Source organism: Anser anser, assembly GCF_964211835.1.
Source record: "Anser anser genome assembly, chromosome: 11".
Lineage (NCBI taxonomy): Eukaryota > Metazoa > Chordata > Aves > Anseriformes > Anatidae > Anser > Anser anser.
In genome coordinates this window covers 8372810-8393607 of record NC_139732.1, presented here as the reverse complement: position 1 = coordinate 8393607, position 20798 = coordinate 8372810, and the positions used below count along the sequence as shown (strand labels likewise).

At 39.3% G+C, this 20798-nt stretch overlaps 1 protein-coding gene across 14 annotated transcripts in view; it reads right to left on the bottom strand.

Annotated features, from left to right (window-relative positions):
- The window catches only part of FTO (FTO alpha-ketoglutarate dependent dioxygenase), a 247120-nt gene that overhangs the window by 37150 nt on the left and 189172 nt on the right, over positions 1 to 20798 (bottom strand). Inside the window, exon 10 of one of the 14 annotated variants that reach the window (XM_083852098.1) lies at positions 9844 to 15279. The exons of the other annotated variants lie outside the window; for them this stretch is intronic. Coding sequence (XP_083708224.1) covers positions 15246 to 15279 — 34 coding nt within the window. The 3' untranslated portion in view covers positions 9844 to 15245. Of the gene's footprint in view, positions 1 to 9843; positions 15280 to 20798 lie in introns of those variants that run through there. 14 annotated transcript variants of the gene reach the window in all.

The following is a 20798-nucleotide window of genomic DNA, read 5'->3' as shown; positions in this document are numbered from 1 at the left end:
ATTACACAGGCATATTAGCCCATAATAAAGCAAATAATAATAATAACAAATTAGCGAGTAATTCAAGATGTAATGACAAAGTAGACGAAAGTCACTATCATCCACTGCTATTTTTTTTTCTGCTAAAGGTGCAACTACCTAGCCAGAAGTGCTAATAAATTCAGTTTCCAGCTGCGAGGTGTACAATTAGAATAATTAAAGAACACCCAAATTGATGGACCCATTAATGCAGGAGCTCTCCAGTGGGCCTTCTGCACAAACATGGGAAGTCAATATTTTTGATTCCCCCAATGGTTCTGTGCGAGGCACTGTTTTAAAGAGACATCAATCTATGATGTCAGCATTTATCTAATGAAGCTTCAAAAATCAATGTCAAGATGGCCTGCTACATGCATGCACCCAATTTGTCTGTTCTCCAAGGGACGCTAGATAAAACAAAAACATTGTAAGAGCAGTGAAAACTGACTGCGACCACTCCACCTGACCTTGACGATGTTAATGGCAGGAGAGAAACTTCACCTGGCTGTAGGCACAAACGACAGGGTTCCAAAGACAACAGGCATTACTGTACCTATTATATAATATGTGTGGATATAAAGCAATAGGTATTACAAAGAGAAAATGAAGTGGCTTAATTTAAGGCCCTCTGAAAGTGCCTTTGTCAGCTGTACAGCACAATGACAAAATAAACAGGTGGTTGTTTTTTTAAAAATGATTATAATCAGGATTCTTAAGGATAACAAGATTACCTTAGCTATTAATATAATTCTCCTTCCCAGTGCCAGCAGTGTCTTCCTTGGCAGGATTCTCGTCTGCACCCAACAGCCAGCACGTTCAGTCCCTTTCGCAGCTATTAGCGAGGACAGCCACTTAGCTTTGATGAAGCTGTAAGTTCTTTTAGCGATTTTCTTGTTAGAGTTTAAGAGTCACCTTACCCTCGCTATTCTGTCCACGAGATTCCCCCAAACTGATGTTTTGACACCGTACCAGACAGAGAGCGGAGGGCTAAGTTAGCTGCGCTCTCTCTCTCTCTCTCGTTTGAATAATAAACTGGTCTCTGGTTGCTCTGAGGTAGGGCTGCCTGGGTTTGTAACTGGAGGTGACAGGTACTCGCTAGCAGATGGGCTGTCTTGTAATCTTTTTCTTTATTCACAGCAACTCTGTGTCTTCCTTCTGTTCAGCCTATTTACTCCTGTTGGTAGCATGTAAACAGTTAGGTATGCCTCAGACAGTTCAAAGATGTGTTACGTGGGTGAATTAGTTGCTGCAGGATGCCTGTCTGCCTCCCTTCCCACGCGTGTCTCGCGTGTTCCCTTTGCCAGCTCTCTGCCCAATTAGCTGGTGAGGCCGGGGCCCAGTCCTGAGCTCCTCAACCAGAGGAGATGTCCGCCGAATTCACGAAGGGGCCTCACAAGGTGGGAAGTGGAGAATCAGCACGAGGATGCCACGCTCCTCTGTCAGAAAATGCTGCTTCCCACATAGCTAGTAGACTTGCTCCGTGTTTAGCCTCTCTTATCAAAATACAACGTAGCATAAAGCAGGTAATTTAGCTCCTCGTAAGCTTTGTCTCAGTGCATGAATTAGAGAGAAATCTATGTATTTTTTCCTTATAAAATTACACAGAATAATTTCCTTAAATCTGTGTATTCTGTAGGACAGCACTGACAACCAGGACAGTTTCTGAAGAAGAATGCCGTCTCACAACAAGTACAGTAATATTTCATACAGGCTTCCTTTTTCCTTCACTTGTCTGTTGCAGAAGTACTGCTGATTTGTCTTTACCCCTCAGCTAGCACTGGGGGACCAAGTCTTCTGTCTGATGCAGTCACATGAGGACTGAATCTGATTGCTGATATTTTGGCAAATATCGCTGGGTTTTGTATTTAAATACTAACAATGTTCAGTTTGGCTCCTTTTGGGAAAACTAATTCCCTGTGGAACAAAGTTGCTCCTCAACATAAACATACACTCTTGCATGTTTATGAAATATTCTTTTTATTTATTTATTTATCTTCCTAATGCAAAGTGGAATTTTCAAAATTGCCTATGTGCTTTTGGAGCAAAGTCCCATTAACCTCCATAGGGATTCTATATTTAGTTGTATTTTATTTACCATCCTTTTTTATGCAAAATGCAAGGCAGCTTTCAAAAATAAGCATGCACATTAATTTTAAGAACTACACTTCATCCAGGAGATGTTTTCCATAGATATCTAATTCTATAACTATTATGGTAACAGAGCATTTGCTGCACAAAATGCAGAAGCAGTCCAGTAGGTAATAATTCAGCAGCTCACATTTTAGTGGCACAAGTGAAGAATTTTTCCTATACTTTACGCCAACTATTTTATTTTTATTTTTTCCTAAGGTTATTTCAGGTTTCCTATTATTATGGAAAATGAGGATAAAGATTATGGTCTACTGCTGTTGAGTAAAAAAATAAATAAAAATCTAATTGATAACAGTCAGTAGATGCTAACATGTGTTATACATGTTCTATTGGTTAATTTTACTAGGTGATATAATAGGCTTCTGCTTCACGGCTGGGTATTTCCTTGTGCAAATATTTTAATTTCACAATCTAAGTTTTCATTCTTGGGGGGATACAGCGGAAGGGATGTGCTTCCATGGCACTCTGGCCAGTTAACTTATTCGCAAATCTGTGAAAAGACTGAAAGGGACTCGAGCGTAAACAAAGTGAAATCAGTCATTCTTTACAGAAATGGCTGCAGAAGGTATTTTGCACTATTCACCCATTTCTAGCAATTGTTTGAGATCTGCCCCAAAGGCCTCATTTCACAAACAGCAAGGCATGCAGGCATCAAAATATCAGGTTCTTAAATGTTTCTGTGAACCTAAACCCAAGCAACTATACATCTTATTCAAAAATAGGTCACCGTTGCCAGTATAACACCCCTAGTATTGTGATAGAATATTCATGAATAGCTCAGAATGCCTGCAAAAATCACCAACTAATCTTTAGGAAGCGTTAAGATACTCCTCCATGATCTCCAAAGAGCTGACTGGTCTCAGTCGTACTTGAGAGATCTTTGTGAAGCAAAACTAGACTTAAAATATTAAGCTGTTGCAATTTTAATAGGTGTGATTCATATTGTTGTTGAAACAGTTGAATTGAAACTAGCCAGACTCACCACGTGTGCTATGGTCTTTGGAAGACCGTTATAAAGGCAATCTAAAATCAATACCAAGAAACAATTACAGCATCTGAATACCATTTGGGTGAAATAAGCTGATGGTGGTGATGCAACCAGCAGATGTATGTCAATACTTGCAACAAAGTACTCTACAGCGCCTGCACAAAGAGGGGTTGAGTAAATATCAATAAAGCAACTCCTATTACAAACAGCAAAAATGATAAAATCAATAGTATAAAATAAAGTTAGCACATGGATGAACTCTGGGGTCTAGATAGCACTGCATTCACAGCACTCCTAAGTTTCTGGTCCCTGGGTATCTGCGAGAGAACAGACATTGGCCAGGTTTGTCCAGTGATCTGATTAAAAGAAACCAATGTATACAATGAATGGCAAGCAAATGTACAACAGAAATTCATACAAAAAATGAAGTATTTATGTCCTACAGCAGTAGAAAGCACGTATCTACTGCACCTGCTAGTCCCATGCACTGTCACGAATCCATTGAATAGCACACAACATGCTGGGTGCTGCCAGCACTGTCTGGTTAATGGGGAGACTCCGAAGGACTTCCCATTTGTCCATGAAAAAGGATAAATTAAGAAGAAATAATCCATTCTTGCCAAAAAATCATATGAAAACATCAAATCTCAGCAACTCTTTAAAAAAAGCAGCAACTAAATGGGTAAAACTGTGAGTGACAGCCCATCTGCAAGATGCTGTCTGCGGCCCTGACCTGCATTTGAAAATAGGGCTGTTTAGCCTTTTGAGCACCTAAAGTTGGTTCTATTGTTTGCATTTCATAGAAAATACTTTTGAAAGTAAACAAGAACCTTTAGTGAATTATTTAGCATACAAATAAACCAGCAAAGAAGGCTAAGTAGGCCAGTATGAACTAACTGGATTGAAATATTCATCTGTAAATAACTTTTCAATCTGCTGCTTTCACGTACAAATACTACATGGAACATTAGACACAACTAGCTTCTAGGGATATTTAGGCTCACTGGAGAGCAATTTTTATGTCTACTGGCATCTGTGGGTAGTGATATGGACTGACTGTTAATATAACCAACATAAAATTTATGTGAACACTCACTGCAATAGCAACACACTGTCAGACAGCTGGTGGTTGATGCGTAGCACATGCGGATTTTATATGCACTGTGTAAACTAACCTTTGCAATAAAGATTTAGCAGGTTTATTAGTTTAGGAAATCGCTATAATTAAGGATAATTCATAATGGCCGCTTATCCACTCTATAGCAATAGCTGCCTTAATTTAGACTCTGTTTCTTCGAGCCATAAATAAGTGTGCTGCTATCTTCTGCACAGATGTGGCATTCAACCTGTTCAAGTTGGTTGAGTTTCGCTTGTGTTTTCATCAAAAGAATTAGTAGATAAGCCTATAAAATGCACTTTGCTTGAAATAAATTAGCAAGAAACAGTTTGGAAGTTCGGAAACTCTACTGAGTAGCTCCTTTTTGGGAGGAGGGAGTAGAACACAGAAATTTTCCACATGACAGGAATGCACTATATGGTCACAGATCTGCCCTGAGACAGAATACTGGGTTTGCATAGCTAATTATAGGAAAAAAATAATGCCTGTAACCTATGTGTATTATTTACAGTCTGCTTGGTTTGTACCTGAGGGTTTGACCTCTGCAAGCCCCAGGAGCGACACTGTCTTTGCTCCTTTTGTCCGTAGCCCCGAGCTGGGCTGCAGAAGAAGCTGTCTGGTGTCTTGTTACTGCAGGTCTTGTTACTAATTCCTGTGAAACAATTCCTTGCGTCTGCACCACACATTCAGTGGAAAGCTCTCTTCCCAAATTTTCAGCCACTGGTTGGAAACACTGTGGTTGTCTCTAACCAAACACCCACAAAGCCAGGTTTCCTTCCCTTCCCTTCCCTTGGACACAATTACATAGTCCTGGTTTAGTCGTTACACGGACATTCAATATCAGCACTCCTAAGAACAGAGGGATTTTGCCCCGCACAGGGCAAAGAGAAAGAATACCAAGGACATAACAGATGCAAGCAAGCTCTTAACCAGGGCAGACCAGTCCTTGCTGGGGCTTCGCTGCAAGGAGCACAGATGGACCACAGCAGACATTCCTGTTGTTTTTTTTTTTTTTTGGTACCATAAACAAGGGGACCCGTCAGAGCCTTTCTAAAGTGAGCACTCCAGCCTCTGTGACTGGAGTAGGAAGAGTCCATTTCTTTCCAGGAATTGATTTAATAAAAGATCACTTTGTTCCAGATTTAGCCAGGGTTTTCAGCTGGGTGGCCTTCTCTACTGAGAGGAACTATAAAGGCTGTGGAAGACAGTAGTAAAAAGAAACGAAAACAAAGAGCAAGGAATTTGTAAAGTGAGTTGTTGGAGAATGCTGCAGAGCTTGAGATGTGCAGGAGCACACAGATGAGCAAGAAAGCTGAAGGTACAAGGCACTGGAAGCTGCACCTGGGTTCCACTACATAGGATTAATGAGGTAAAACTGATTGGGGCTGATGTGGGAATGGCTTGGTAACACCTCTAAATGCAAGTAACTCTGCCTATGTTAGTACACCTGCCACTGATCAGGACCTGGTTAAAGCCGAGTGCTACCCACATGCTGTCTCCCCTCGTCCACGATTCCCCAGTTGTCCATTCCCTTATCTCCATTACTCACTGTTGCCCAATGCTTCTCAAGGAATTTCCAGTTCTCCATCTCACAACGAGGGTTGGGTTTTACCACCCCACACGCTGTACCTACCCCTACATGATTCCAACAGAGCAGTGGCCTCAACTGGGGTAACAGTCTAGGAAAGAAATCACTTCATGGTGCATGAGTCTGAAGATTTAAAGGAAATGGAAGAATTTAACTATTTAACTTTATTTAATTATTTAATTATTTGTGGGACTTTAAATGTGGGACTAAATATCAAACAATATAATATCACAAATAATTGTCCTGTCTTGATCTTCCCTACACATCTGCTCATGGTCACTGCAGGAGAGGGATACTCTGCTAAATGGATCCTTAGACATCCTCTGCATTATATGCACGTTTGTGCACACAGATTTATGGAATAAATGTCCAATTACTGTAAATATTTCAACTTGCTAGCATACAATACAGAAATGCTTGGCTTACTAATGTCTCATACCCAGATATAGCACAATGACCAGTGCTGGCTCTCTGAGAACTTTCTTAGTAGAAACTTTCCACAGATAACTACTTATCACAAAGCCCTACAATAAATGAAATATCAAATCAGTACAAAAAATTTACTACATTTGCCACTTGTGATCCCACTAGTACTTTCAGTACTCACATGATTAGGGACCTACCTAAGAGATTATGGTTTGAAGTGTCTATCATAAAATGTTTGATAAGATGGTTGCTGCAGCAGCTTGAACTATCAAATGATCACAAGTTTGGAAGTAAACCTAAGTCTGGTTTTCCTGATTCCCAGGGATGATTCTTTGGAAGAACTCTGGATCAGTATCCCCAGCAAAAAAATTAAATACCCAGCTTCATGTCAGATGACTACGTATAACAGCTGAAGTTATTATTTCCTTATGTATAAAGCATAAAGACAGATATCTAGTGCTCCAGAAAACCGTCTATAGCCTTGTAAGTCTCCTGCCACAAAATTACTAATACATTGCATTTTTGGAGGGGGAATCTGCATTTTTTTTCCATTTAGATTTTGTAGTAACCTCGAAAGTGACAAAAAATGACACAAATTCACATAGTGACATGGCAAGTCAGTGCAACACAGTAAGTATTCACTTATTGGGATCAAGTCAATTAAAAAATAAGTTAATTTCCTGAACTGTCCTCAGTTTTCCCATTTAATTTTGTAGGCATTAAATAGTGCTGCACCTCAGATTGCAGAAGCAAATTTGGTCAGACTACGACTTCAGCTTTTCATTGTCAAACACTCAGGCTGAAAATATAAGACTTGATGACAAATGTATTTACTAGCAAAACTTAGTGCTGTGTTGACTAAGATCAAATGAAGAACAAAATGCCTAAAGTCTTCAAAAATTTTCTATTACACCATTGTGCTTTAAGATGACATACAGTTAGAAACATAAGTCATTATTACCAATATATTGACTGCATATCGTGCACATATTTTATATAGGCATATATTACACATCAAGCTGGGGCAGAACAACATAGCTTCATTTTTGTTTTCAATGGAAAAATATGGACACATAAATGGAAAACATTCAGAACACCTAGACAACATGAACAGTATCTAAATAAATGTGAGCATTAGAAACACAAATATCCTATTATCAGTTTTCTAAAGTATATTATAAAATGCTTCTAACATCTTTCTGCAGCCAATATGTAAAATAAATAAATGATCACATTCAATTTTTTTTCATGAATTTATGAAGAGAGAATAAAACTATAGAGTATCTCTTCCAAGTCTCTTTGCAAATCCACGAAGCAGTAAAGAACAACTATTGCTTTAGCACCATTTAAAGCACAAGAATTGCAGTCATCGTGTGCCTTCTGAGTGAAAGGCATGATGAACAGAGAAGGATAAAGGGAAACAAACATGTTATTTTCTTCATATTCCTAAGAGGTGACAAGAAATAACTGCATTTTCCCTCCCCAACTCAAAGCCATGATTAGAATGGAAATGGAAAAGAGGAGCTCTAGAGCTAGAAGTTTTGCTGTCAATGCAAGACACCTTTTGGCAGTATCCTCTTGCTCTCTGGGTTCTGACTAATATGTTCTGAATGAGATAAAAGCTCCTCCATTAGCATTCAGTTCAACCAACAAGGGCAATTGAGTATAGAAGGGAATTGCTTTGCCAATGGCATATTGCATAGAGCTGAATGAAAACGTGAATTTCTATGCCAGAGGAAATCCTGAAATTTCCATTGCTTTTTTATATATTGCATTTTTTTTTAATCAAATAATGCCCAAATAATTCCAAATTGCAATGCTCACTCAGAAGTGGGCAGAAACCCTTGGTTTTCAGTCTGAAACACTGAACTGAATTCCTTATGGTGACATACAGCTTGGTGGGAATCGTGGCAGGTCTGTGGTCAACATTCCTCGTAGGAGACTACATCTCCTATAATTTATTCAGTAATTTAACTCCTACAGGCCATTACATGGCTTTATCATACAAAGTCCAAAATGCATCAAAGATAATAGTGCCATTGCCAAAAAGCTGAACAAGCAAAAGAAAATAGGAGACAATTTCAAATCACGCAGAATGAAATGTTTTTGAATAATCAGAAACCTGAACTATCATAGTTCAGATCAAACTCATACAAAATTAAACAGATTTTGCTTTATTAAAACTGAGATATTTTCCGTGGAATTTTTTAGCTTTTAAGATTGCATCTTCTAGTGAAAAAAAGAAAGTGACCTATATTGTGATTAGCTCAAATAATTGTAACTGCAAAAATATGATAAAATGGGAAAAGGTTAGACACTGCTTTGCTAATTCTTATAATTCAAGTTAATTAATGTAAGTTTCAGAGTGTTTGCTGCATCTTTCTCAAATAAGAAGTTCTTGGACTTGGAATAACATATAACTCTTAACCTCTGCTTTAAAAGGCCTTTAATGTTCAAGATTGTAAAGGAAGTCCAAACCCTACCCGCACCAAAATAAAAGCTGAAAAAACATGAAAAATGGTCCTTTAGAATCTAAAAAGGTTTGTTAGTAATGATTGGGAGGGTAGGGGGGCTCATCTCCTGAACATTTGTGCAATAGGCTGGTATTTATAAACTTGGGTTATATATGCATGATCATTTTTTGGAGACAATTTTTATTGGCCAAATACACCATGTCCCACCTTGCATAAACCATCCAGAAAGTCTGTGCCCAAGACTATGCCAAAGAAGCAAAGAATGAAAACGAAACTACTGGAGTACGGAATAAATACTTAAAGCAACTCAGGCTTGCCTCTGATGTACACAAGTGCTCAGCAAGGAAGCCGGGGTTGGCGCTTGGGGCTGTCCGAGCTGGGTACAGGTACCCGAGCAGAGGGAACCGGCACCAGTTCTGTGCACTGCAGAAGTTATCCAGATACCGGCAGTGTGCACGGGAACTCTGGGCTCAACAATGAATGTCCATTTTGGAAGAAAAAATATTAAAGATTGGAAAAAATAATCCTGAGCACATGTGCTGAGGATCAAAATGACTTCAGAGACTGTCTCAAATGGATCATTTCTTAGAAGTGAAAGCCAGTGGCTAGGCTGAGGGGGAAAGGGAGAAAGTAGAGTTTATAAACTAAACAAAACAAAACTAAAACACAACTTCTGTCTTTGTTTATAACTCATTTCTTCCCTGAGAAATAAACTTTAATTTATCCAACAGGAATATAATGAAAACAAGGTCACGAAAAGTGACTGAATTCAGAAGCGGCCTTGAAGGTTAGATTACATCTCTTTCTCTTAAAGAAACAAACAACAAATAGCACTGGACGTATCATTTGTTTTCTAAAGAATATTTTTAAAACTTCAAGTCAATATTTTTTTTCCAAAGAGAAATTCATTTGCAGCAGAAATTAAGACACTCTCCAACATATTAAAGGAGAAGGGGTTGGGTACTGATTTTTATGACCCATGGCTAAGATCAACAACTGAAGTACAACACTTTTAAAAAGCAGAACGTATTTGTTAACAGTCACAAGTTTCATTTGATTTGCAGATGGGGACCTCTATTGGTATAAAACAATTACTAAAAAAAAAAAAAAAAAGACACCTAGAAACAGACTCATCGGCTCCCACTAAAATCACATTGGCCAAATTCTCGTTTGCATCGCGTGTCAATGTTAACCTGTACTGATTTAAATTAAAACTGCAGGAATCAGCCCAACCAAATGTAATTAATATCAGAATCTTGCCCAATTGTGAAAGACGTCAAGTATCCAAAAAAAAAAAAAAAAAAAGCCTCCAAAGCAGACTGCTACAAACACACTTTGAAGTTAACCTCCCTGTCCGTATGCCTGGGGGCTCGTCTGTGTGTGCGTCTTACGGGTATTTTTATTGCAGCCCTTGTGTAACCATGCAGGATGCTGGCTCTGGACTGACATATCTCTGTGTTGGGCAGGATTTTCAATCCTTCATGACTATCTATTTGTCACTGCAGGTGAGTGGTGGCACTCCGGCTGATCCCCAGCCACTTTCACAGTTACTTATCTGTCTTTATGGATTCTTCCTGTGTGTCAAGTTGGTGCATAACAGCATTACTGTCAGGGTGACAAAATTGTCCCCAGAGTGTCACAAATGATTCCCTATCCTTATGGCTGCAAGCAGGTAGTAACACATCGACACTGCCTTTCCAAGCTCATCTTTCTCCAGCCCTGCCACCCGCCCATCACCCCGAACACCCGCGCATTCCAGCAGGGGTGCGTAATGCTCGCTGCTAACTGCGGCCCTGCTAGTTCTGCTCCTCCGGCAGTGCCACGAAAAATCAGCAGAGTTTGTTTGCAGGGGGAAATCTTTCTGTGTGGAACATCTGTTCCTCTGCCTTATTTTTAAATACTATTTTTTGGGGAAGAAAACACTGCAGAATTCCTGTTTTCTAAACACAGAAAACATGACTACAAATTCAAAGTAGCGAGACAGCCGTGCATCCTGATTTTGTAGAATTCTCTATGGTACCAGAGCTGATAGTTTTTTTGCTATGTTTCTGACATACAAAGCCTATTTTTATCTTCCTATTGTATGTTGCACTTTTTACCTAATTGTATTCTGCATGCACTAACACCTTTTTTACATAACAGTTCCTCGGGTCCGGTGCTGGCTGTAAACCCATGATGAATTAAAAATCTTATCAGACAAAGCCGGGTTTAAATATTCTTTTTCCCATAATACAAAAACATTCCAAAGAGGGGAAAAAAAAAAGCATCAAGTTAAAACAATTTATGCAATATTTGGAGAAAGCTGAGATTCTTGATGAATGTATTCAAAAAGCATGCTTCAGCCTCAAGGCTTGCTCAGTAACCTGAACACTACTTGGTGCTCATCACTCGGTACAATCTAGGATTTTGCTGGTTCTCACCTGAACCATGTTTCATGTAAATAAGTTTTGCTTTCTTTAAGTCCACCACACTCCAGTTGTTCCAAGAGCTTCCAGGAAGCTGTTCCTGGGCACGGCAGCTGCTCCTGTGCTCCCTCACCCTGCTGGAACAGCTCGCCGCTGCGTGCCTCGGTTTCCCTACCTGTAAGCTAAAGGCTATTACTCCTTTCTTGCATAAAGATGCTGAATGAACTGCTGGGTGCCGGTAGCAAAGCTAGTCCCCATTAAATATACACCAAGATAAAAATAAAAAGCCTTTTGTGTGTAGGACAAGCCTTTAGCGAATGACGAGGGTGTGCGTGTGAAAGGCAGGGCGAAGCTCAGCTGGCTGAGCTGCAGCAAGACTGAGGGCGGCTGCTCCCCGGCGTGGCCGTGAGTACAAGTGCTCCCCCAGACGTGGCGCTGGGTGTCCGGGTGTCCCCTCCAGCCCTGCTCCTGCTCCGAGCTCCCGGGGCGGCTTGGTGGCGGTTCTGACGCCGGGAAAACAAACCTAAAAGCAATTTAGCACTACCTGCCCACGGAGTCAAAAGGCAAAATATCTAAAGCTTCTCCTGGAATCTCTGACCTCAGAGGCTGACATGGTTTGATGGGAAATTTAATGTAATAGTCTGAGAAAGCCAAAAGGCCTATTGTCAGCAATGAAGTCTGAAAGTTAGCAGAATTAATATAACTGTACAATGGAAGTGCCCTCGAGGGACAAGGCTGCAGAACCAGGGCAGAGGGAAAAATGACTTTTGAAGTCATTTCACTATGACATTCTGTCATCACTGCTAAACGGAAATAAAAAATCATCCGAATCACCACGCGCTTCTGTGTGTGTCCTCTCCTTATCTAATATAAAGCAATAACACCACAGCTCCACGCCCCACCTCGGCGGGCAGGGGCTCTGCGGGGACCCGGGGAGCTCCATTTTGAATTGCTAAATGCAATAAGAATAAATGCAAGTGGGAGTCTGCTCAGCAGAGAGTGATGTCTGGTCTGTAGCCCATCAAAGCCCAATAAATCTCAATGCTTCAACAAGAGATGAAAATGGTTATCTCATCATTTCAGTGCCAGGGTGAAATTTTCTCTGAGATGGAGTATTTTTATAGATGATTTATGGCTGGGAAGGGTAGTTGTTTAACAAAATGGCAGATAATGATAAATAGAAAGTAAATAGAAACAGCAGCAAGGGAGTGGTTCTTAGTTGCAGCAGTAGAATAAACAATATACTTACATAAAGTATATGTCACATATAAGTGCCATTATTCTAAATCCTATGAGTTATATGTTACTTGGAACATCACATAACAGAGCCGGTAATGCAATTTACAGGATAGGCAATTTAGCATGTACGCGAGGCAAATAAGTATCAAAATTCTTTTTGTTTCACCTGTGTTAATCCCACTTCACTGAAATTACTCTGGATTTATAACTCTTTAATAAACGATAAGGGACTCCGCATTCGCTGTACTTAATATATTATTAAATTGGGAGGGATCCAGGAGATGGACTAATTTTGCTATCCTTGAAAATTTATTTTTTAACCCAATACTGTTAAAATTCACTGCGTGTACTAAGATACGAATACTTTTATAGAACGGGGAAAGTCTGATACATACACTATCTGGACCTGTTTTTCATTAAAATAATCTGAAAATATTTCTTTTTTATGAGCTTAGTTTGGATGACATGATAAAACAAATATTCAGAGAGTTAATGATGGGAAGAAAAAATCGGAAAAAGCAGAGCCAGCTGCCTTTTGGAGTTTTTTGAATTAGAGATACTGTAAACAGTGTCAAATTGGAGATAGAGGTTTGAGGTCAGGGTGCTCGGTTTGAGTTTCTTTTTCCTATTATGCATTTTTCCTGTGGCTGTACACAAAGGAAAAAAAAATCTAATTACAGCTTTAAATGCCCAAAATGCCATGTCCACCAAAAGCCCGCTGCTCATTAGTACTAGTAATTAACTTTACAACTGTCAACACAAACAGCGCCCAGGCTGACAGATAGATAGTAGCTCTGAGGGTGCTAATAAATCCGGAAATAACAACTTGACACGCAGATGCACAAAAGGATGCAGGTGATAAAGAAATGTTGACATCAAATCTAATTATCTTTGAAACGGCCAACTACTGCACAATCCACAGTAATGCACTGTTATTGCTAGTGATGAGCCCCACTGGAACGGCTCTTAACCACAGCATACAACCCGGCTTTTACAGCCCCTTGTCATATCTAGTGAGGACAATATCAAAAAGGAAATTATGAGTGTCATGACCCCTCCAAGTCAAAAACCTAGTGATGAATATAGGCTCAGCAAGGCATAGCAGATTACCCCCTTACGAGTTTTAAAGCCAGGATGATATATGACATTTTTATCAGGCACTTTCTCAGGAATGTCACCAAGAGGGAAAATAAAGGCCCTGAAAAGAGACGACTAGGTGAATTATGCAACTGTAATTGCCGATCATAACCTGATATGAGCTGAAATTGCTCTGTTTTCATATTGAGATAGCATAAAATTGTCGGGAAATGCAATGGCTCCTTAATGTGGCCTAGATGAGTCTAATATTCTGATCATTTTTCACTCAGCTGCTAGGTAAATAGTGCTTCTTTAACACAACCACCGTGGCCCAGGGCAATCTGGGGGCCCAATTTTACACTTGAATTGAGAAAATATGTGTAAACTACAATTTTTCATATTTTCTGCATACATAAGAAGATGAAACATCTTTATCATGTGTATTGTCTGGCTGAGCTTATACAAAATATTAGTTTATCTCTCCTACTTTGGTTTATTCCATAAGCAAAACACATAGATCTAAAGGACAGGCAATATTCTATATACAAAATAGGTCCATCTTTTATGCAGCTTCATATGAGGAATTCTACCATTTTGTTTCTGAAAAGCTGGCAATTAGCAAGTGAAGATTTTGCAAAATAAAATATTCTAAAACGCTCACATTTCTCTGCAAATCAGAGTGAAAATAGCAGCAAACAAAAGGTCACAGGAATATTTATCTGTACAACCCGAGATATTAGTTTAAACAATAATCTCTAAAAGAAAAGCAAGGTGAAGAGCAGTTCTTTATTCCCATGCTATGAGAGAAAATTATTTTATCAGAAATCTGCTGTATTAAATGTTTCAGATTTGCTTAAAAAACATCAACAAAAAACAAAAACCCACCAACACCTGAGTTTAAAAAAACACACACACACACAAAAAACACTGAGACAAAAAGCATGCTGCTACCCATTCTCAGATAATAATCAGCAATAATACCTGGGGCAGAAAGGTCATAAACCATACTTCCAAGACAGGAATAATTCATTGTACTAGTATGTGTTTAAGAATTAGTTTGATAGAGTCACTATCTAGACTGTGAGATTTTGTCTATCAATCTGACCTTCTAAAAATGAACCAGCAGACTCCCACTTGGATCAAAACCTCTTTGCTTTTATGATGTGCATTGTCTTTCTTTTGGGTGATTTTTAGGACCAGGCTTATGAGGAGTGCAGTATCATTTACAAAATCTGTAAGTGTAGAAGAGAAGCAGTACAAACTGTTATATAATTAGGTGCTTCTTTCTAAATTTATTAACATAATTCCCCACCCAAAAGAAATCATACTGGAATGCAAAATCTTTTTGCTCTTCTGCTAAGATTCAGTTCAGAAATAAACAAGTACAAAGGAGGTCAAAAGGTTTAAATTTCTTTGTTTGCATTAATGTTATCAGTTTTTAATTCCTATATATCCCCCTTATCTAGGTGCTCCAACGCTAATTGCAGAGCAGCACTGCCTGGCAGTAATAACCAGCGCTCTGAAAACCCAGCGTGTTGCTGGTTACTGGAGATAAGAGCCCCTTAACAAAGTTGGATATATCTGCATCAACAACTTCCTTCCTACTCCCTTTTACATTTTATGCTTTCTAAAGGCTGAGATTTTGTACTAAATAATGTGGCAAAGTGCGATACCTTGTTCTACAGAGAGGCTTCAAGCACACAGCATTTCCAAAGGCTTCAGGGTGCAGGATATAAGGTTCTGAAAATAACACTTTGATACTTCAGCAGTCCCACGAGCCTTTGTGAAATATTTCTCTGGATAAAATAAAACAGGGTTGAAATATAGTTCCTAGCAATTAATACTGTGTGATCCTAAACACAGAGTTGTTCAGATCTCAAAAGAATTTAGAATTGTAGACACATCTATAATTATTACATTACCACTAACCCTATTATGAGCAGTTTTTATATAATTAACATACCATCAGGGAATTTAAGAGGTACTTGGCATTAATTTTCAATCCCTATTCTCCATGAATTTGGTACTCAATTGTCGTGATAAATAGAAGACACATGGCTGTGATTATGCATTTTTTGCAACGATTATGCGCCACAGTAGAAAATACCTCGTAATATAATGCAGGCTCGCAGTTAGTGAGAATATATATTTACTGTTGTACTTGCATTCCACTCCTGTAATTCAAAAAGTCAAATGAGCAGTTTGCATTTCTTTTCCTTTTTTTTTTATTTCAGCATCTGTTTACAGAAGATTTTTCCCACAGTCACTGGCACTTAGCAGGAAAATAAGTTACAACCTTGATCGCTCCCTTACAAAGTCTCCGCGCCACAACTGGATTTATTTCATCCTCCTGTCTCTGTATCCCCCTTCCGGAGAGCACGCGCAGAGGCTGCAGCTGCTGTTGCTAAGAGACTGCTGCACCGCATCCCATCCCATCCCATCCCATCCCATCCCATCCCATCCCATCCCATCCCATCCCATCCCATCCCATCCCATCCCATCCCCAATTACACGTTTCTCCCATCATCTGCAGCCTCACGAATTTGGGCTCTAATAGGAGGAAGTCGTACGGGTAACAGAAGTGTTATCCACAGGCAGGAAAGTCAGCAGGGGGATCATGAGAATTAGAAAAAAAAAAAGGCTACTGTAACAATGACACAATGATTACAATCATTGCTAGTATTATTTTCAGTGTTTTTAATCAGAACTTTACCTAGCCACTAGGTTGTAGTTCTTAATTCTTTTGATTTTTATAGGTCTTTCCGTGCAAGGGAACACCACGGCATCCGTGCTGCTGAAAGCTACCTCGAGATCCATTAGTAATCAAATTTCAGCCCAGATTTTATGGTTAGTCTAACCGAGTTAATTTCTCTAATGTTAGCAATTCAGGGAAGAGGTCTCTTGTGGCAGCCCAAACCTGGGATCCACAGCAGCTGTCAGAAGAGACTCTGAGGAATTCCTTATTAGCCAGAATGCAACCAGGCAGAAAACTCATTACACAGTGCTAAATATACTTAATCACATCTATTAGAGAAAAATGAACTTGATAATTACAACAAATAACTAAAGAGCAAAAAGTGTTCACAGACAAACCCACACCGGGATGGGTAAGAAGCGGGGCTGCACGCTGATAGTGCGGGAGAGAGCCACGCTCCCCGTAAACCGCTCCGCTTCTACTGGAGAAGGATCACACCCAGCACACAAATGATTTAGGTTCCCCTTGAAAGTGAAACATTTACATTAAACAGCTGACATTAAATTTAATGTAATAAGTAAATTAATTACTGAAATTTAAAAAATTAATTTGGAAAGCTCTTCTGAGAGTTGAGACAACTGCACCTTCTCAACGTGCCTTTTTGGGAACGGAAGTCTGCTGCAGCCATCCGATACAATAAATAAAGGTAATTTCACAATAGCTGCGATTTTACTACAAAACACAACACCTGGGCTCTGAGTCCTTCCCAGTTGTGCAACCGTTATTTGCCTTCAGATAAGACTGGGTCACACGTGCTCCATGGTCCAGAACTTGGTCCATCGAGCTATCTGTATTTTAAAGCACAGTTGTTGAAACTAAAGGTATCGGACACTGATCTCTGCAAGCAATTACAGGCTAAAACCAAACCCAAGCATCACATACATTTTGTGCAGCAACATGCCATGTACAGGCACTCCAACCAGACCTGAATACCATCTGCCAAACCTCCCTTGCTCTGCCCTCCCAGAGATACCCAAAGTCTGCCTGGTTGGTATTTGCACATTGCCTCGTCAGCACACAAAGTGTCAGTGTGCTAATTTTGCAGCCGCTCATATCCTGATATACAGGCACCTGGGGGACACAATGGAGCAGTGAATCAGGCTCCTTACCTTTCAAACAGTCTTAGTGCCCAGACTTCTGTCCCTTTGCACCAAATTCCGCTCACATCTTATGAGCAGCAGTTTGTCTTCAAGCAGATCTGTGAACTTGGTTTTGAGACTCTTTGAACCCAAACTATTTTAAATTTCTACAAAATGACATAGATTTTTAATATTAAACCATCTAAATACAGAAATTGGACATATTGAAATCATCAAATAAAACTTTAGAAGGGATACTTTGAGGTTTTCATAAAATATTGACTTGGTTGGAAGAGGGCAGCTAAGTAACGCATGAAGCAAGCCATCTGGTTTTTCTTTTGTATTCAGCCATAAACCATTTTCACCTTATTTTCTGTGAAATACCATTAAAATATGGGATAGCATCTAGCAAAAATACAGACGGATTCCTCACATTTATATGCAAATAAAGACAGCACACGATGGCCACAGAAAGTCCTCGCCTACAGACTGGCAAAAAAATCCAAATGTCAATGCTTCTGCAAGCCAACTTAGGGACCTAGGTAGATCCCATGTGAGAGGGCTAAGCTGCCTCTTCCTCTCTTCACCTCATTCCTTTCCTTCAGCTGTCACGAAGAGAGGCAAGAAACTGCAGAATTCCATTTCCTAGGACCATAACTTAGCATAGTGGAAATTAGGAAACATGATTTGATTCATTGTGTGGCCTAACAACAGGGAAAGATACAACCTTTGCGTGAGGAGAAATTAAGAACAGATGGACAGGACTTTGAACTGATGGAGGAATACTTCTTTTACTATTTCCTTGCACTTGCTTTCCTTTCTTTTAGCTGATTCATACCTTCTCTGGGTCATTTCTGCTGTCTCTGTATCATGTCAGAAACAGTATTTTAAAAATATTAAAAAAATATTAAAAAGATAGCAGACACAAAGCTCCGGCAGTAGCTGCTTCTCAGAAGTTAGGCATCACAGAGATACCATTTTCAAAGATGTTCCTTCCAATGAGTTATGGTCATGGACTGATGTTACTTAAAAGACAAAATGTAAAAGATATTCTAATGTCTCGAACTTGAACAATTTTTCCAGTGAAAACAGACCATCCCATGCATTCATGCACACAGTACCTTGCTTGGCTGGCTTGTGGCACAACAGAGCATATTTTTTGGGGTGGTGGTAATTCTAAACACTTTTTTGCTCTTTTATAGCCCATTGTTTACAGGGTAGCTAATGCCCTTACAGAAAGAAGCTATTGAGCCTTGCAAAAATTATTGACTTTATGAAGTTCATTGCTTATCCTATAAATCTACACAATGGACCTCACTGTGGAGTACATGATATCGCATTCCTCTTGTGTGAAAAAAGGTATCACGGAGCACATATAATTGCCTGCTCAGTTCTGTATGCCTCTTAAATCATTTGTTTTTATTTGTAGGAATTGAAATTCTAATTTTAGTCTGTCAGAACTTAGCACATATATCAGGCCATGCTGAAATAAGAATTAATACAGGCACTTGTGAATTAAATTATGGGTGCAGAATTGTAAATGCATTTTTAAGTCATTTTTACAGTGTTCTATTGTATTCCAATAAATCTAACTCCCACTTAGACCAGATCTTCTTCACATAAATGTCTGGTAAGGTTGAGATCTGGAAAAACAGCTTTTATTTTCCAGGATCCTCTCTCTTTGCTCTTTCTGTAAGCTTTCAAACCTGGGCACAGTGCAGACTGGATTGCCAAATCAGGCGGACCTTTCACCTGAACTTTCGTAGTAGTTTTTATATTCTATGACTAAGACACTCTTTATTCTTGAAAGTTAAGTTGGCAACACAAATGTGACATTAACTGATATGAACATAAAGAGAGCTATGCTAGCAATGATAAGATAGAGAAATGAAACAAGCAAGTTTTAAAGGGCATTAAAGGCCATGATCTTTCTTTGTACGTTCAGAAAATGGCTACTGTTGGATCAGAATTTTGTTCAAAGAGTCGAAGTTGTTACTGAATGCTCCTTTTAGAATATCAGCCTTCACTTCCACGTTCAAGGGTCTGGACAAGACAGGTAGGTTCTGTAATATTTCTGAGTTATATAACATCAACTCCGAGTGGAGACACAACATACATGCATAATTGTGCAGTGCTAGCAGTGACAAAAAGGAAGTATAACTTTGCTATCCAACAACCATGTTTGGGAAGGCTAAACACAATAAGAAGGTCATTGGAACGTTAGAATCATAGCACTAGTATTTTGGGGATAAAAGGCACACTGCACTCCTTTCTGTCCTGATGTTCAATAAACAATAACCCCTCTCCCCTTCAGGCACAAAAGTTCTATATTTTAATAGAAAAGTTCATTAGACACTACTGAGAATTAAATTAATAGAAATGGAAAGGCTTCTGTAGAGTAAGTATTACTAGTAAATTAACTGTAGATATTTCCATTTTAATCTAGATAATTCTTGCATGGATATAAATCCCTATTCTTCTCTATTGTGGGCAGTGGGGAATTACAAATTTTTTAGGAAAAGGTGTGTTCTTTTCCAAAAAAGTGTAGTATTCTAAACAGGAAAAATGCTTATAAAGATGTTTGCAGAGCAAGCTTATGTTTGAAAGTGAAGAATGGTTTGGAGGTCATCACGGGGTAACGCACAGTGGCAAACAAGAACAGAGGAATCGATTCCTTCAGCAGCCTTCACCGACGGCCCATAGACGCTTCTCACAAGAAAGAAATACTCCATTTGATAACAGCAAAAAAAGAAAAACTGCTAAAAATATATAAAAAAGAGCTTTGGTGTTAAAAAGTATGCAAAACCCCATAGCTCTATATGTTGCAGTCTGTGCAGTCCTTAACTGCAGCCTCCTCAGATAAAGTACATTGGCCACGATGCTTTTCTTAGTTTTCTATTTTCCAGCACAGCATTGCATCAATCACCCTTGAAAAATGTGGAAAAGTTAGGAACAACCCTGACAAGCAGAGCAAGCAGAAACAGCGCAGTGTGCTAGCAGCTGCAGTACTACAGGACTGGCAGGGGGACGGAACACATGGTTGGCACTTAGCGAACAATGGAGACAACCAGTCCGTACCTGCATTTGGCTATGTGTCCGTGGGGTTCCACCACAAGGAGTGACAAGAAGAACTGTATCTGTAACTTTCTCTAACGTTCATAACTCAAAAACTCCGACCTTGATCACTTTAGCAGATGGTTTTGCTCTGCTGTAGTTGCAATTACACAGAGTGTGCCAAAGTGAAGAGCAAATTACCCATGCTATCTATCCCAGTTAAAAAAATCTGCAGCCTTCCAGTATCTAGTGGGAAAACTTCCAAGATTCTCCAACCCCAGCCCATGCTGGATTGCCATTATATTTTATGTCAGTCAGTACTTCAGAGAATCTGAGACCCTTGGCATATGTTCTTAGTTAACAAAATGGAAAATTAAACTTTGTAGCAACCCCCTGCCACTCCCAAAATAAAAGAAAAATTCTATCT